A 16953-nucleotide genomic window follows, 5' to 3' on the forward strand; every position below is an offset into this window, starting at 1 on the left:
CAAAACTACCGCAATCTTTGTGTAAGATTCTTTTTTTCTAGTCAGCACCAACTTATTTATTTCGATCTATAAAAATAAATGTTCAAATACTATTTAACTGTCTTAACAATTAAAACAAAAATCACAAAATGGTTATTTAAAATACTCGTAAGCGTTTTTCTGCATACAGCAAGTCGAAACATCGTAACAATAAATTTTGAACTTCGATCATTCTGATCGTGCGCAGGTTTGTTCACATAACGCCCGGCCTTACTGGCCCAGGTCACCAGGGTTTATTTTGTAACAGTAGGTTTATTTTGTAACAGTATGCCCCTACGTATACTAGGAAAGTGCACCGCTGCTGGCTAGCACTGAAAGACCGAAGCGAAGCGGGAAAAAAATTAAATAAACACTTAGTGAGGTTTATCTTTTTTTTAAATTTCCCATTTCCACTTGTTTTTTTTTTGTGTTCATCAGTTTTCAACATTTTTTCCCAAAAATTCCCAACAACAAAATTCCCTGTTATAAATTTTTTTAAATATGAAGGCGTGACCGACGTGACCGACAAAAGTCCCGTTTTCTTGAACATAGAGGACCTTCGCTTCGCTTCGGTCGAAAATGACAGGGCGAGAAGAGCTCACCAAAAAAATAGGTGATTACCGTATTTACCACTGTTAGTAAAAAACTGACGATGTATCGAAATTTCCCGCTTGGCAATTATGTATTAATTAAGCTGTAAACCGTTAGCACTTAGCAGTTCGTACTGATACCGCGTATGTTCGCACTATACCGTATAAGTTTAAACAAGTAAGTAATGTAATTAAAGATGCATTTTTTGTAACGGCCAGTTTGTTACCTACATTAATACTGTCCGTGTGGGAGCAAGTTCCGAGCAACAAGTACATGCAGCTTGCACGGTCAACTCTGGTGGGACACAGTTATTATTATGTCGCAATATCAGGCGGATAGGAGTCGGAAATATTGTATCATTAAAATGACTGTGTCTGTTTCCATTCGACCTGCAAACGTAAAATAAATATTCCATGCAGTAGTTTATTGTGCAGAGAGGCTTACAGGGCTTTACGTGCTATCGGACCGATCGGATGTCCGATAGTACAGTATATTATCATTAATTTGTCTTTTCGTCTAGTAATTAATTTTTTTTTTATTGGCCGCCCTGAAATGAATAATCCTATATTAATTTAGAACAATTGACTGTTAACGCTGTTAGACTGTTTTCTGTTCCTGACAGATCGAAGCTAATACTTAATAATTATTTCGTAGGTACGGTAACTGCTCTGCAGTTACACTGACCGGTATGTGTGCCAATGCGAGTCTTCGACCAATTTTAAAAAGGATCTGTTTGTAATAATTTTGCACTAACAAAGGTGCAGTTGATTGTGAGTATTATAAACAAATTATATAAAACAATTATACATAAATGAGAAGGAGGCACTCGGCAAAAATATCGATTTTTTAAACATGGTTTGACATTTTACGGCGACTTTACGCATTACGTCACTGCCGCTAGCAACCCAGGCAAACAGCGGCGTTTCCCAGTGTGTAGACCCGCCCATTTTTATGCTCTTGAGTCTATCACTTTGCTTTGTGATCTTTGTCCGTGTTTTGCCGCTCTTGTTGAGACATCTCTGGTCTCACCAATCAGTACTGCAAATCAGTAAGTACGAGTACTGCAAAATTACTTATGTTTTGCATTTCCTCGCATTGCAAATCTGCTGTAATCAGTCCGACGAGTTAATTTGCAAAATCAGGTTTCAGTCCTTATACCTTTCCTGCGCTGATCTACCGGCTGATAATTTTTTAATCAGTCTGCGGCTTGTTATTGTTCCGAGTTATAGTGAAAGTACTTGTCAAAGATGTCTGCTTCCGAAGGAGCCCATGCTAAGACATCCCGAAACCATGATGTTGTGGATCTGATTTTGGAGGATCATGTTCTGACCAAGAATTTGTACAAAAAGCTGCAGCAAGACGCAGGATATGGCGAACACAAAAGGAACCACGAGGTAGAAGACATCACAATGGAGGAACTGAAATGGAGCATCGCCAAGCATGCCGTCGCCGAAGAGCTGGTACTCTTAATTTTTGGTCCCTGCAATGTTCTGATGCATGCGATATTGTGATATGATGGTACACGGCAAAACAAATTTTGTGCAGAACAGTACGTTTTGTAACTTCTCTGAATATTTGTTCTGCTTTCCGAATGGTTTGCGCGACTTCAAATAGATTTGTTGTCTAGCGCCTCGCTGTCGGCTTTTTGCGTGTTTCCGCATCTTTATGCTTTCTTTCAATTAGGTATTCTACCCATTGCTGGAGAACCACATGGGGAGTGATGGGAAGCGCCTGGCGCGTGAATCGCGCGACGATCACGAGAAGACGAAGAAGGCCATGGACAAGTTGGATGGGGTCCCGATGCCCGACTGCCGACCGAATTTGGATATCATGATGACGGAGTTGATTGAGCATATGGAAAAGGAAGAGACCCAGGATCTGGTGGAAGTCCGTAAACAGTTGTCCAAGGAGAAGTTGGTTGAAGCGGCGAAGGAGTTCGAACTGTGCAAGAAGTTTGCGCCGCAGGCCGGAAAAGAATTGAAACTGCCGTTTGATACCGCCAACCAGCTGATGCAGGCTCCCCGTTATCGACTGGCTCAACTGATCGAAGAATTTGGAAAGAAAACCGATGAGAGTGCTGACGCGGGTGGAACGGATAAGCGTGACGATGAGCAGGAGCAGGAAGGCGGTGGTCACTACAACCTTCGCCAGCGCGACAATCAAGGCCACGCGGTGTGCGAGGAAAAAGAGAAACTGGATTTGGGGCACGGCGATGACGAAGGCCCGCAGTTGGCCAGCCACAAGCACGCGGAGAAGAACGGAAGTGGGGCGGAGTCCAACGGAGCCGGGAAAAAAAGCCCATCAAAGACCGCATCGCCCAATCAGAAGCAGGGCGGACAGCGTGCCGGGGACGCCGGTGAAGAGGGCACGGGAAAGCGCAAAGAGGAAGACGACGAGAGTCTGGAGCCCAGCCACAAGAAGCTGGCTATTCGGTAAGCATGCCGGCAATTTGATCGTTTCTCGGCTTGCTAAATCTCGATTTTGATAAACTATGCGGAATCGTTTTAAATTGTGACCATATTTCAGAGAGGATAACGAATCTGGTGGAACGGAAAACGACGCAGAAATGAAGTAATCCTCGGACTCTGATTCATTACTTGGTAGTATTGGTTTTTCGCTCATTTATCAAAATATAGAATGATCTTTTTTTGGCTTAAGTTTCCGTGTTGGCTTCCTTTTATCGGTTCCGAATTCTGATTGTTCGCGGAATCTGGTATCTCATTTTTTATCTCATTTTATGACATAGAATTGAGTTTTTTTGTATGGGTTTTGGGCAGTGATCTGCCGGTGCGATATTGCTTTCGTAAAAGAATGGTGTTTGGATTGTGTAGTAAGAGGTAAAATTAAAAATGCAAAACATATCTTACTATCTAGCGCAGTTTATACTCATGCTTTTTTAGTTATTACGATTTACGATATCTTGAACACATTTGTCAAGTTAATGATATTTACACAGGACCTTATCAAATACCGCAGCGATGCTAAGTCCACGTTTGTTTACTGTATTTCGACGTAATGGTTGATTAGCAGGAAATTAAGAATCCCGACTTATCAAAGTGTGTAGCGATAAGGGATACGGAGACAGGACTAGTCGCCGATAAGGGCAGCAACGGCGTGCTGCACAGGCTGTTATCGTTGGCCGGTTTCCATGCATGTGTTTTTGTTGGATCATATTCGCGATGCGGATTGCACGGTGATTCCTAACTTTAAAGTGTCTGGAAGTAGAAGAAGAGTTTCAGCAGTTGGATATATAACTGTCGAGAATCTTTCCTATCAGAATAATGGAACGTACAAATCGTAAAGAGCAGGTGCCGTTGGTAAGCTAATATCAACTTCCAGCCTTCTATACGCTTGTTTACAGATCATTTTTTAATAACTTAGCCGATTTTGATCTAAATTGTGTAAATGGTAAATGCTTGATTTACCAATGATGGCACAGTGGTTTGGCGACTCGGTTAAAGGTGATCGTTTCGGAATACCGTGAACCGGAAACGTCCATCGACGAAGGCACAAGGTTACAAAATGGGCAGTTTGATGTGGAAAGCCAGCAGCCTATGCCCGCGGCAGAAACGATATCGATTTACTGCAAAGACACCTCAAATGCTGTACAAGTACCTGAATCCATGCTTCTGTACAATATTACAGATGAACCGCCCTGGTTTTTGTCCATTTTATTGGGAATGCAAGTGCGTCGGTAACAGCTATGCGATTTCATCGCAAATAATGAGCATAAAACGTGAAACAGATGATAGCTTCTTTGATTTACCGTACCGGTTTTTTATCGTTGAAATATTACAAATTATTTGAATGCGTTGATTGATTGCGCTTAAACTACACCTTATGATTTTAGCATTTCTTATTGCTTTTCGGCGGAACTGTATCGCTGCCTCTGCTGCTGGCGCCTCATTTATGCATATCTCCAAAGGATTCCGGCGTCCCTTTCTTGATCTCTTCCATCTTTTTTGTTGCCGGTCTGGACACTTTATTGCAACTTACTTTGGGTGTAAGGTAAGTGAAAATTAATTCACATTCCGTACTCTGCTTAAAAAATTGTCGCAGTTCGTTTGAACTCGTAATACACTGCCTTCTGAATATGAGGTAATTCGTAGCGGATAATACAGGTTACCGATTATTCAAGGATCGACCTTTACGTTCTTCGGACCCGCCATAGCCATTTTACAATTGCCGCGGTGGCAGTGCCCGAGTGAATCCGCAATTGGTTTGTTGATGTTTTAAATAGAAGCATTGTTTACATAGCAGTATATTCGTTTAATCGTTTCTTTGGTAGAAATTATTATTTTAGCGAATGGCAGCGTACCAATGCTAAACTGCCGTAATCCATGAGTCGACAGCGTGATCTGCGTCTGATTTTTATTCGGATTCGCTTTACAGAATCGATGAATTACGAAGATCGACAGGAATTGTGGTTCAGTCGCGTACGCGAGGTGAGACATTTGACGCTTAGGAGATAACGCAAATGCGACAGATTCAATTAGACAAAGTTTTTTTCTGCGCAAAGGGTAACTCATTTCCCCTTGTCTCATTAATGCAGATGCTTCGAAATTATATAGATCCAAGGCGCAATCATTCTGTCTTCTTTGGTGGAAGTGCTGTTGGGCTTTACCGGAGCAGTTGGGTTTTTGGTGCGCTTTATTGGTGAATATTTGCACAAACCTGCAGTTTTCGATGGGAGGTACACTTCCGGTCATTAACAGTTGTTTCACCTTCGATGTTAGGTCCTTTGACGGTGGTTCCGACCATTGCTTTGACCGGTTTGTCATTGTTCGGCGTTGCTGCGCCATGGGCAGGAAGGCACTGGGGAATTACTATTTTGTAAGCAATATCTGACATGCACAATCTTTACTGGCTTCGATTCGGAATAGTTTTTGATTTGTTAAAATTGTTTCGCAGTGCATGCACATTACATTGTCGCTGCAATTGCAGTAGACGCGAACACATGTAGCGGTAGTTTTTTTATTTACATGTGTATTTCGGTAAGCTAAAGGTGATTATGATATTCAGAAATACCGTTGTGGTACCATTTGCAGTGCCATTGCTCTGTTGACCTTCTTCTCCCAGTACGCTCCGCGTATTCGCTGGCGCTGTGTCAGTGTGGCGTGGGAAGAACGCATCCGCACAGCCTGCCAACTCTTCCCGGTGCTGATGACTGTGGTCATCGCGTGGAGTCTGTGTGCCATCCTGACTGCCGCCGGTGCATTGCCGGATGACCCCAAAGCCTACGGGTACAGTGCCCGCACTGACATCAAACTAGACACGCTGAGCCAGACGCCCTGGTTCCGCTTCCCGTATCCCTTTCAGTGGGGCTGGCCGACGTTTTCTCTCAGCGGCTTAAGCATGATTTCCGGGGTGCTGGCAGGGATTGTAGAGAGTATTGGCGACTACTACGCCTGCGCCAGAATAGCCGGTAAGTGACGGTGTCAGGCTTTCTTGTCAATCTTGTGTATATCTTAAATGCGTAGAATGAATAAGGATGCGCAGCGTCTGTGATGTGCAAAGTTCGATATTTTATATTATTTTTATTATCCAACCTCCAGAAAAGTTGGATTTCTGTAATTTGTGAATTTTAGGCGCGCCTCCTCCACCGACCCATGCAATTAATCGGGGAATCGGAATGGAAGGTCTGGGTTGCGTTTTAGCAGGAATTTGGGGCACCGGGAGCGGCACTACATCTTACTCCGGTTTGACTGAGAAATTGAATGAGTTTCATTATCACGATTTGTATGGTGCTAACAACATGCTTTTGCAGAAAATATTGCGGCTCTTGGAATAACAAAAGTAAGCGCGTTATGACAGTTGCGGCTGGATTAGGCTCTGAAGTTCGCATATGCACAGAAAGCAAGTTGACCTTTGCCATATTTCAGCAGAACTATGCACTATAGGTTGGAAGCCGTCGAGTGGTAATGTGCGCTGCGGTGGTTATGATGGGAATCGGCATTTTCACCAAATTCGCCGGATTGCTGGCTACCATGCCGGATCCGATTGTGGGCGGACTGTATTGTGGACTGTTCGGCATGATCAGTGCTGTTGGACTTTCCCAGCTGCAGTCCGTGGACCTTAATTCCACCCGCAATCTTTTTGTTTTGGGATTTTCTCTTTTCATGGGATTGACCGTGCCGCATTGGGTTAGCGAGCATAAAAAAACACTGGACACGATGACCAGTAAGTGCACTTGCTGATTAAAGTTGCAAATTGACCATAAATCCGACTGCTCTATGTACAAACTATCATGTTCGAACTATCTGTAGCTTATATATTACATAAGAATCTGTAATATTTTACTTGCTTAAGATAAGTAAATTAATGTATTCTCATTGTATGGATTTGATCCATATGAGAGCAAACAAATCATTGCTGGTCCTGCAGTGTGCTTACAATATACATTGCTGGTTGCAGGTGTCTCCCAACTGAACCAAGTAGTGCAGGTACTCTTAACAACCAGCATGTTCGTCGGCGGATTCCTTGCGTGTCTTCTCGATAATATTCTTCCAGGTAAATAAGCTCAGCAAAATTACTTTTTAAAATATCAGATACCCGAAAATATCTGTAAGTAATGCGTACTATCTGTTTGTTAACGATCTTGGGTTACATGTTGATTGACCTTTATAACACCAGCTGTGGGTAATTCGAATTTATACCCCCATAGGTACGCCACAAGAGAGAGGTCTAACCGCCATGCACTCTTCGGTGAGCACCGAAGACGGACACTTAATAAGAGAAATCTATCATCCACCTGGGTTCTTAATCCGACTGTTTAATCGGTGCTGCTGTACCAGCTATCTACCTTTTTGGCCGAAGCCGCACAAGGAAGAGGAGCCAATCGACTAATAACTTCCGTTACGTTGCGTATTTCCAGGCGCAAGATGCCGAGCAGTTCAGCTTCAGAATCGTATCAGGGAGTTTAAAACAAGACAAAGTTTAGCGGAAATTATGTGGCAAAATTTTGCATTTATTACGAGTGTTTGAGCGTTTTAGAGGGGCAACCGGGTTTGATCTCAGTCTCAGTAACGTTAACCAACCGAGTGCTGATTTGTATTGCAGAATTTCAGAAGTAGGTATTTTGACTTTTACTGGGTTGGGTTTTCGACATTCGTACGGAGCTGCAGATTTGCTTAACTCGTGATGGTGCAGCCTGCGTACAGTATTTTTCGTGCTCGTTGACATGTTATCGAAGCCAGTAATCAGGGTGCGGTACAATTAATGCTGGAAACTTCGAATATAAATTTATGTGCTTTTTACCGAAACACCGTTGCATCAGCACCGACCGAGACAGGTATCTATAGCATTAGCTGGCGGGTATCGACTGTAAACGTCTACTACAACAGTTGTATTGGCGAACGACAAAAGCACTCATTAATTTAAAAAAACGATTAATTTATTTGAGCACTTAGTACAAAATAAACAGATAAACATTTAAATATAATCAGAAAATCAAATACGAGCCGAATGTAGAACCCATAAATTTTAACCAAATTACATCCAAAAGCCCGAAGTGACAGCATCGGCTACAGTACTTGTGAATGGCGCGTGTAACGACAAAATTGGAATAAAAATTACTTTGCCAAATACCTAACATACAACAATAAAACCTACAACTATCAATAAAAGTAAAACACGGGCATGAAATTGTAGAAGTGGAAGAGCCAAGCACCGGGCCGAAAACAGTTAGCTGACAGCAATGCTGATCTCTTAATCGAAAACGCACATCACTCACTTTCTGCAGTTCACAATTATCTGGGCTTGGTGGGAACCATGGGGCGGTCTGGTATCCGAGGAGGAACATTTGGGTTGCTGACGTTCATAGGCTGCTGACCGGGCCGATTGGGGATCAGGGGCGGCGGAAGACCACCTGTCCCGTTGGGTGCTCCGCCCCATGCTCCGTTCATTGTCCCGTTGGATAAATCGTTCATGCTAGGTGATGGCCGCGCCGGAATTCGCGGACCATTAGCCAGCATTGGGCTACTGGCTGACCCCATAGGGGGCGGAGCAGGCGCCGAACGATTTGGATTGACTGCTGCTGCTGCTGATGGTTGCATAGGCGGCCGGATGGTGCCTCGGCCAGCTGCCATTGCAGGGTGCCCTCTTGGCCCATCGCCTTGACCGTCGGGTCTAATCCAGTCGTCATTCACGGGCGGAGGTACGGGCGTAGAAACCGTCTGCACGGTAACGTCACCGATGATTCGTAGTGCCTCTTTGCAAGCATCATACATGCGCAGCATTTCTTCCCGACGCACAGCTTCCTCCATGGACTCTTCCATCAGCGAATTCTGATCTCCAGCAGCGTACATAGACGCGATCAGTTCAGCCTTTATAAACTCTTTACCCTCGTTGATCATGAGGTACATGATGGTCTTCGGCACCAGATCACGAATGTTCTTGCTGACAATGCGCATATACGATTCCACCAAATTGCGAATGGTCTCCACTTGCCTTTCTAACTGCGGATCCATCGAAGTTTCATCGCTCTATAAAAAAATATCTCTGGAGACTGAACAAGAACAAATCGAAAACCGCGAAAAGGCGTGTAGCACCGTCAACCACTTACCTCTTCCTCTTTGACAGCTTCACTGGATTTATCCGGATAAACACCAGCCCGTAGAAAGGACGCTTTCCATCCGTCGGCATCATCCTGACTTTCGCATGACAAATCCAGCTGTTTGAATTCCTTATAAATATTTCGCCCTTCCGGATGATACAAAGTGAAAGCATGTCTTTTTGAGGACATAAATCCGCTATCCATATCACGAATCTTCAGGCCTTCTAAAGGCAGCATGAACTTCTTTTCAGCTTCCGTTTCATCTTTGAACCACGACAGATTTTCACTGGTCAGTACAAAGTAAGCGTCCCTTGCTCGACTAAACATGGATCCTCCGATATTATGCATCGCCAGGAATCCTTTCCGTATCACTTGATTGCCTAGTTTCTGCTTTTCCACAGCCTGTGCAGCACCCTGAGCGGCTTTGGTAAATCCAATGAAATCTTCGTGATTGGTGTTCATGTACGCCAATTCGATTTCAATCATCTGTTGGATATGCTCCTTTGTCCGCTGCTCCTTTTCTCGAATATGCGTAGTAACCACGCGTTCAATCTCATCCCGCAGGCGGGGATAGCGAGCCAACTTCTCGGTTATTTTTTTAATAATACCAGAAAGTTCAACGACAACCAAATCCACGCATTTGATAGCCGGCTCCTTCAGTTTTACTATTTGCCCTTTGACGGTATTTTCGAAAGCTTTATCAGGAGTGAACAACCCCACTCGGACACCGTGAATGTTGCGGATGGCAATAGCGATATGCTTGCGGAGCTCTTTCTCGGAATACTCGATCTTAACCATCTCGAAAGGAAAGCGCTCATGAAAGATTCGGTTGATTCGCGCTCCTCCGCTCAACTCTATGGTGTTGACATCATTGCTGGTACCAGAACCTTCAATGGAGCGCTCGAAATCCGATGAGAAGTTCTGGATCATCTGCAGCATGGCTTTGGTTTTTCGAGAGGGATCATCCGGTCGAAAGTTCTTGTACTCCTCAACGTCCTTTTCCATCAACAGAACCTGCTTCTGCAGTTTATCCCGAAGGGCTGGGAGGACATCGCGAATATGGTTGGTCAACTGCTGATTTAGTACCTGTTGCAAAAAAGGAGTGCCCATCCGCTGCACCATGTGCCTGGAACACAGAGAATTCGTTCATGCTAAAGAATATCCCAAACATTATTTGCTAGTATTTCAGATTGTGGAAAGACAAGACGAATTTGTAAGTAGTCTATTACTGAATCGCTGCTGAATGCATTTACCAAATTTAAAGTTATCGATTTATCAGCTTAAAAAACACCGTTTCCCTTTTTCATTCGTGAGATGATTTGTCTGATCAACTAGCGCAGTGTTTGTGTGGATAATCATTTTATTACTGCAATTTTTAGCGAAAAAATCAATCATTTATTCCTTTCAAACTCTGATCGTTTCTCTTTAATACGTGTGAATCGTCGAGTGACTCAAACGAAGTACGCAACCATTTTTTTGTTCTTTGCGATAACGAACGGCCCTTTATACTGCGGACCGCCTCACAAAGTACAAACAACGAAGCTGCTCTTTCGATGTTATGAAAACTGAAAGCAGCGATAAAGGAAGGATAAACAGCTACCACAATACCCGATAATACCAGTACGCACTGATTTGATTTCACCCAGCCTGTTCCTGAAAATCCCAAAAATTGCAGCGTGCTCTGCACTGAATCCAAGTTTTTCACAACTTATAAATTACAATATTTTCTTGCAATAGCCATGTCTGCTCACTGTTCCAATAAAAAAATCACCACAGAAATTTTTTTCCATACTTCGAAGTCCAGACATCAAAATTTGCCCATTAAAATTAACACTCAGTTTTATGTCACCATTGGTTCGTTACGCGTACTAATACGCGGGAGGAAGGCTCACAAACAGGCTATGAACCAGTACCATTAAAACCGTTTCCTAGTCCAGAAAATAACTGGTCCTAAATTTTAGGACCAGTTATTTTCTGGGCTAGGAAACTATTACATAGAAAGAATTAAAGCACATTATAAAAACGAAAGCAGCCAATTCTACTGCTGAAACTAAACATTTCTGGCGTTAGCGCTATCTACTCGTTGCACACAAATTAATTCTGATATTAAAGAAATCAAACAAAAGAAAGAGCAATCTAATCAAAATAGATCACGGTCTGTCTTATTTAACATTTTACAAAGCAGATACGAATACCGAGCCCACTACCCAGTAAAGCCAGACTGCTGTTTCGCTAATACCTAAATCGATAAACATCTGTTGCGCGCTGAAACCGCATTCTTGGCAAACAGCAACAGATCCATGCGAACGATGCGATCAATAATCCGAAAATCAATAATATCGATGGCCTATAAAAACAGAGCTCAGGCATAACTCACCTATAAGCTGGATGACTAAGAAAAAACCGGCGCTCTGCTTCCAGCGCGGCCTTAATGTCCTTGCGGCCGTCAATATCCTTCTGACTGCGATTTACCACTCCCACATAACCGCGGCGCAGCGGGAGCAGTTTGTTCTCCAAAATATCCCGCGCATCGGTGCCTTCGTCCATCAAGTCCAGTTTGGTGATGACGCCGATGGTGCGCAGTCCCTGCGGATCGACTTCCTTGGCCACTTTCAGCGCGTCCGAATTGGCCAGATCGGAATTGGCCGGCGAGACGGCCAGAATGAGACAATTCTCTCGTTTGACAAACTGCATAATCATTTCACGGATCTGCATTTCAATGTCAGGCGGCTGATCACCAACGGGCACTCGCGTCATCCCGGGAAGATCAATCAGAGTCAAATTTAATACTGTACACAAAACATAACACTGATCAGCCAATTGGTACCGATCTACTCAAGCAAGAAATTCTTACCATGAGGAGAAAATACGCGAAGATTAATGGGCAGAGATGAAATATTTTTCGAACTGCCAGTAACGCGATCTGTCTCATCTTCGATTTCTTTCCTTATCGCATCGAAATCCGTATATTTTCGCCCCTTCTGATGAAGGAATTCTCCATATTCCACGTTGGAATGCTGTAGTTGCAGAATCAAAGGTCGGCGAGTGACGATACCCGAGCCGCGCGGAAGAAAATCCCGACCCACAAAATTCTCCAGCACACTACTCTTGCCTGCACTCTGGCCACCAACCACGGCAATCTGTGGCAGGTCCAGTGTGAGGGCCGATCCCATCTGGCTAAAGGCATCCTGCAGTTTGTTGACGATGGGGATCAGGGCCTCCATGCCCGTGTTTCCAGGGGCTCGGTGGGACATGATGGTGGGGGGACGGTGCTGAGTAATGAACGAGAGAAAATAATACAGCGGACTAACTGGTTCTGGTGCTTCTGTGTGCTACTTCACACCCACAAATACAATCGCACTGGTATTGATGACTGCTAGCGAACGACGAGTTTATGGCTGCCATGCACAACACAGCACTATTGATCATGCGATATCAATGAGGCATGTATGCTGTATAGAAAGAACTTGTTGAGAGAAACACGCATACACACGGGCTCACCACTAGCCAGCTAAATTAGTTAATTATTCCATAGATGAGTTTTTGGTAAAAAAATCTATTTAGTGCACACGTAGTATCCCAAATTAGAACTATTTTTAATTTTAAAGAAATAACCAATTTCAAGGCTTCAAACACTTACGTACTGTAACATTGTAACAACGAAAAACGCTTCTTTATAAATTGCAACAAGCTATCGTATGATTTTTCTGATTTGACTGTCGCGATCGCACCAGACCGTTCCAATTCAGGTTTATCACAGTTTGTTGTGATTGGTCGCTTCTGCACCTGATTACTAATTCCGTACGGTTTCATTTGTCTCCGCTCTATACTTTGAACTTACAACATCTGAATGAATCATAGCACCGATTCTTATGAATGAGCCAGAATGGCTCACCAAGCAACAGGCATTCGCTGTGTGCAATGGTGCACCGCATCTCTGAGCGGTTGCACTAATTATTGACTCGGGCAGTGCAAAATGCAACAGGAGCGCGACATACCCCTAATCCACTTCCGGTGAGCGCATTATGCATCCCTTCTGTATCTCGAACAGGATTTTGCCAATGTATGCAGTGCTAGATGGGGTACTACTAACGTGCAAAGTAAAATTAATATTATAGAATTTAAGAAAGACACGAAAAGCTCGATAAATCATAAATGTATCCTCGACATTGTTTTACACTCGGCACATGCGTGCCGTAAAACGGTCAGTGCTTCTGATGGTGAGCTATCAGGAATGTTCGTGACATTACAATGCATATATTTTTCAGTATCGAGACCAGTTGCACTACATTGCATGAACAATGAACATCCACCGTGCAGGCGATAGTAAAGCATGAAAACAAAGTTTAGTTTAATACTTTTCAGCTGTCTTAGCAAAAACAAGGGAAAGCACACTACGTGCAGCGCTGCGCCGGAAGTAAAGCGCACAAATGATTGTGCGAGGAAAGCAGGCTCGTGCCGGTATCCACACGCTGGCTCTTTGGTAGGTTGAATACGGGAGCAGTTAATATTTTGCTAAAAATCATCGCGAAATGTTCAGTCACAGCAACAATCATCACCACCACCACCACCCCAACCCCAACCCCAACCACCGTACTCACCTCCCCAACCACCATAGCCACCACCGCCGCCATAACCGCCACCTCCATGCCCGCCACCACCATAACCACCACCCCCGTAGCCACCTCCACCACCGCCGTAACCCCCTCCTCCACCTCCATAACCTCCGCCTCCATATGAATCTCCTTTGCCATACCCTCCGCCACCATAACCACCACCGCCATAACTTCCGCCGCCGCCGCCGTAGCCGCCGCCTCCGTAACCACCTCCACCGTACGAACTGCCGCCACCTCCATAAGAGTCTCCCTTTCCGCCGTAACCACCGCCACCGTATGAGTCACCTTTACCACCATATCCACCTCCCCCATAACCTCCTCCACCGTAAGAATCCCCTTTTCCTCCATACCCTCCTCCTCCCCCGTAGCCGCCACCTCCATAGGAATCACCTTTTCCACCATAACCACCACCGCTATACGAATCGCCCTTGCCGCCATATCCGCCTCCACCATAGCTCATGCCACCTCCGTAGGAGTCACCTTTACCTCCATAGCCACCTCCGCCATATCCCCCGCCCCCGTATGAATCCCCTTTGCCTCCGTATCCACCTCCTCCGTAACCGCCTCCCCCATAAGAATCACCTTTTCCTCCGTAACCGCCTCCCCCATAGGAATCTCCCTTTCCGTAACCGCCACCGCCACCATATCCGCCTCCGCCGTATGAGTCCCCTTTGCCTCCGTATCCGCCACCCCCGTAACTGCTGCCGCCATATGAATCACCTTTCCCATAGCCACCGCCGCCGCCACCATAACTGCTCCCACCGTATCCACCACCGCCGTAGGAGTCACCTTTGCCGCCGTATCCTCCGCCCCCGTATGAGTCACCTTTCCCTCCATACCCGCCTCCACCGTATCCTCCGCCTCCGTAGCTGTCTCCTCCTCCACCGTAACTGTCGCCGCCACCATATGATCCGCCTCCTCCGTACCCGGACATGCGTTTCTTTCGAAGATGCTACCACAAAAGAAACATTAATTTATCCGAGGCCGCAATTATGAGCCACAGTATTGGTGCAGCGGTCCGTATTACAAGAACATAAGAAATGAACAGAAGTGGTGGAATACCAGAATCCAGTTCAAATTTCGTTTTGTTTGCTTACCTCTGTGTCGCTCTTTGCAACGTTGGTAGACATCAGTATTTTGCCGTCATCTCCTAAATTGTGTATTGTATTAACGCTTACTAGTTGCGTGTATTGTATTCGGGTACGTTTTCTTAAATAATTAACTTTATGCCAACTGCTTATTGCCGAAAATAATATCGATGATTTACGTAGGTACGTAGGCTTGGAGAGCTCACACCGTGAGAACATTTATCACAAAATGTACAAGCGCCAATACCGTGCAAACATTTTTTATTACCAGAATTATGTATTTGCAAAGTACATAGGAGTACCAAAAATTTTTATTGGAAGTACTTTATCAAATTTCACCCAACGCCTGGCCACGGAATATATCACGGGCTTTTGAATAGAAGTGTTTAAGAAATCTGACAATAACCAACGAAGCAAAAACATACCTTTTTGACGGCGTCGGTATTCTTCCATGAACTTCAAATATGAGTTGTAAGTTCTGTAATGGAAAGGAACTGCTTTAGACTTGCATGTTAACGGTTCATGAATACTAGTACCATAGTCTGACCTTTTGGGTAATCAGTGATCACGACTCACTACTGACGATGACCACATACCGTCAACCACGAATTTCTATATACCGAATCTATGTACCACTGTTATTATTTTTACGGGATTATGATGCTTTTCTGAAAAGTCAGTACACAGCATTATTTAAATGAAAGTGCAGACAAAGACACACTCATCCCTAACTATTTACAAACATCCCATGCAGTGCAAATTCTGAACTGCATAAGTCCGTAGTTATCCGGGCTACGCAATATGTACGCACCTTGGAGGTGTACGAATCAAACTGCGAGACTTGTTTTTGTTTTTTTCCGTTAAATCCATGAGACCGAAAATGTTTGCCTTTTTAGGAAAAAGGCTCAGTAAAAATTCGGTTCTCGATAACGACTTTTTTACAAAGTCGTTAGCTGTTGCAGCTGTGCTCAAAGATTGATTGCCATTTCCGGTGACGTTGCTGTTATCAAAGGCAGACGGTTTTATTCGGTCCGGTACTGCTGCCGATATGAACAGAAGATAACAAGCTAGCTGTAAAAGAGTGAAACATTAATGTCACACTAAATGCGCGCAACAAAACCGTACCAACACTGCAAAAAATGCCCGACATGACGACATTTAATCCTCCTAATTTTTACACTTACGCCAATCCACACCCTTATAGCGGAAATCATTTTTGCTATTTCCTAACAGGTCTGGCATCGACGCCAGAAATATTTCTGGTCGCAAACGATCCGGACAACCTGTAGATCAGAAAAGTATTACTTGGTCAGGTTGCAAAATTAAGTCCCTACTTCTTAATTGTTAATAAAAAGCGAACATCGGTAGGTAGGTATAATGAGAAGTGTACTTGATAGTGGTATTTACCAATTTACAATGCCAGTTGTCGGAATTTATCAAACGGTAACTGCCAATTTAGCCAACAAGTGATCAGCAACTGTTACATGCAATGCACCAGATTCCAATTAAACGACGTATCAACCCAACCATAATTATTCAAACGGATGGACAATCTCGTCTCTGGCCAATTTTGCACAGCATCATGTTAAATATACCACTTGCTAATCTACTTCTATGCACGAATGATATAACCAGAAATACGAGAATCATTGTCCTATTCTGTTGAGTTTTTCTTTTTTTAATTGTCGCAGTGATAACTTCGGAGGCCGGCGAACGGAACGTTTTTCAAACGTGGTTTAACGTTGAGGATTTACAACTGCACAAATGGAAAACAGCGGATTCAATAAATGTGTATGCATTTGTACATAATATTTGCGTCAGTGCACAAAGAAGGTGAGGTGACCTCGACACATATGGGTGCAAGGGTAGTGGAGCTGCACGAGCCCCCGCGCGCACCGCGCCGTCGTCGTGCCGCACTTGTCATGATTTGGATCCAATCCGTTAACAGAGCGTAAAAATTATAAAACTCATTGTTTCGAATTCTGTTGTTCTTACGGTTAGGCTTGCTCATACGGTCGTATTGCAACGGAAAAAACTCATGTAGGTGTTGCGATATAACGTTTAATCGCTAACTGAAACAGTATTC

The 16953-nt window shown here is 44.1% G+C and overlaps 4 protein-coding genes across 5 annotated transcripts; 2 read left to right on the forward strand and 2 right to left on the reverse strand.

Moving 5' to 3' along the window:
• The first annotated feature begins 1603 nt into the window (after positions 1-1603).
• Positions 1604-3470, forward strand: LOC129586288 (uncharacterized). Its single transcript, XM_055479420.1, has 3 exons — positions 1604-2069; positions 2293-3041; positions 3136-3470. Exons 1-3 carry the CDS (start codon positions 1857-1859, stop codon positions 3182-3184), a joined length of 1011 nt encoding a protein of 336 aa, XP_055335395.1. The 5' UTR covers positions 1604-1856; the 3' UTR covers positions 3185-3470.
• Positions 3471-3762: 292 nt separating this feature from the next.
• Positions 3763-7844, forward strand: LOC129586398 (solute carrier family 23 member 2-like). Of its 2 annotated transcripts, none has more exons than XM_055479623.1 (13): positions 3763-3926; positions 4071-4295; positions 4460-4617; positions 4731-4828; positions 5002-5054; positions 5181-5265; positions 5346-5442; positions 5658-6034; positions 6198-6308; positions 6377-6405; positions 6510-6789; positions 7024-7119; positions 7274-7844. In XM_055479623.1, the coding sequence occupies exons 1-13, from the start codon at positions 3891-3893 to the stop codon at positions 7453-7455; spliced, it is 1827 nt and encodes a 608-aa protein (XP_055335598.1). In that variant the 5' UTR covers positions 3763-3890; the 3' UTR covers positions 7456-7844. The 2 variants fall into 2 exon arrangements, with proteins under 2 accessions (XP_055335598.1, XP_055335599.1); XM_055479624.1 differs by having other exon boundaries at positions 3785-3926; positions 4049-4295.
• A 140-nt stretch (positions 7845-7984) lies between these two features.
• Positions 7985-12912, reverse strand: LOC129586397 (dynamin-1-like). The gene is made up of 4 exons (XM_055479622.1): positions 12018-12912; positions 11541-11952; positions 9173-10289; positions 7985-9092 (listed from the first exon to the last, which is right to left on the reverse strand). Exons 1-4 carry the CDS (start codon positions 12415-12417, stop codon positions 8358-8360), a joined length of 2664 nt encoding a protein of 887 aa, XP_055335597.1. The 5' UTR covers positions 12418-12912; the 3' UTR covers positions 7985-8357.
• Positions 12913-13406: 494 nt separating this feature from the next.
• On the reverse strand, positions 13407-16417 carry LOC129586311 (uncharacterized). The gene is made up of 7 exons (XM_055479459.1): positions 16275-16417; positions 16052-16150; positions 15679-15938; positions 15293-15345; positions 14877-14929; positions 13765-14731; positions 13407-13678 (listed from the first exon to the last, which is right to left on the reverse strand). Exons 2-7 carry the CDS (start codon positions 16079-16081, stop codon positions 13668-13670), a joined length of 1374 nt encoding a protein of 457 aa, XP_055335434.1. The 5' UTR covers positions 16082-16150; positions 16275-16417; the 3' UTR covers positions 13407-13667.
• Positions 16418-16953: the final 536 nt, after the last annotated feature.

The sequence above is a fragment of the Paramacrobiotus metropolitanus genome, unplaced genomic scaffold, assembly GCF_019649055.1.
Source record: "Paramacrobiotus metropolitanus isolate TYO unplaced genomic scaffold, Prichtersi_v1.0 Parri_scaffold0000020, whole genome shotgun sequence".
NCBI classification, from domain to species: Eukaryota; Metazoa; Tardigrada; class Eutardigrada; order Parachela; family Macrobiotidae; genus Paramacrobiotus; species Paramacrobiotus metropolitanus.

Excerpts from the sequence above, each read along its gene's own strand:
- LOC129586398 (XM_055479623.1), top strand. The coding sequence starts at position 3,891 with ATGGAACGTACAAATCGTAAAGAGCAGGTGCCGTTG. Across the intron at positions 3,927-4,070 it reads GTAAAGAGCAGGTGCCGTTG|GTGATCGTTTCGGAATACCG; the intron begins GTAAGCTAATAT and ends ACTCGGTTAAAG. Across the intron at positions 6,309-6,376 it reads CGGCACTACATCTTACTCCG|AAAATATTGCGGCTCTTGGA; the intron begins GTTTGACTGAGA and ends ATGCTTTTGCAG.
- LOC129586397 (XM_055479622.1), bottom strand. The coding sequence starts at position 12,417 with ATGTCCCACCGAGCCCCTGGAAACACGGGCATGGAGGCCCTGATCCCC. Across the intron at positions 11,953-12,017 it reads TCGCGTATTTTCTCCTCATG|TATTAAATTTGACTCTGATT; the intron begins GTAAGAATTTCT and ends TTTTGTGTACAG. Across the intron at positions 10,290-11,540 it reads CTTAGTCATCCAGCTTATAG|GCACATGGTGCAGCGGATGG; the intron begins GTGAGTTATGCC and ends TCTGTGTTCCAG.
- LOC129586311 (XM_055479459.1), bottom strand. The coding sequence starts at position 16,081 with ATGATTTCCGCTATAAGGGTGTGGATTGGC. Across the intron at positions 15,939-16,051 it reads CTATAAGGGTGTGGATTGGC|CTAGCTTGTTATCTTCTGTT; the intron begins GTAAGTGTAAAA and ends ACTCTTTTACAG. Across the intron at positions 14,930-15,292 it reads ATACCGACGCCGTCAAAAAG|GAGATGACGGCAAAATACTG; the intron begins GTATGTTTTTGC and ends TACACAATTTAG.
- LOC129586288 (XM_055479420.1), top strand. The coding sequence starts at position 1,857 with ATGTCTGCTTCCGAAGGAGCCCATGCTAAGACATCCCGAAACCATGAT. Across the intron at positions 2,070-2,292 it reads ATGCCGTCGCCGAAGAGCTG|GTATTCTACCCATTGCTGGA; the intron begins GTACTCTTAATT and ends TCTTTCAATTAG. Across the intron at positions 3,042-3,135 it reads CACAAGAAGCTGGCTATTCG|AGAGGATAACGAATCTGGTG; the intron begins GTAAGCATGCCG and ends ACCATATTTCAG.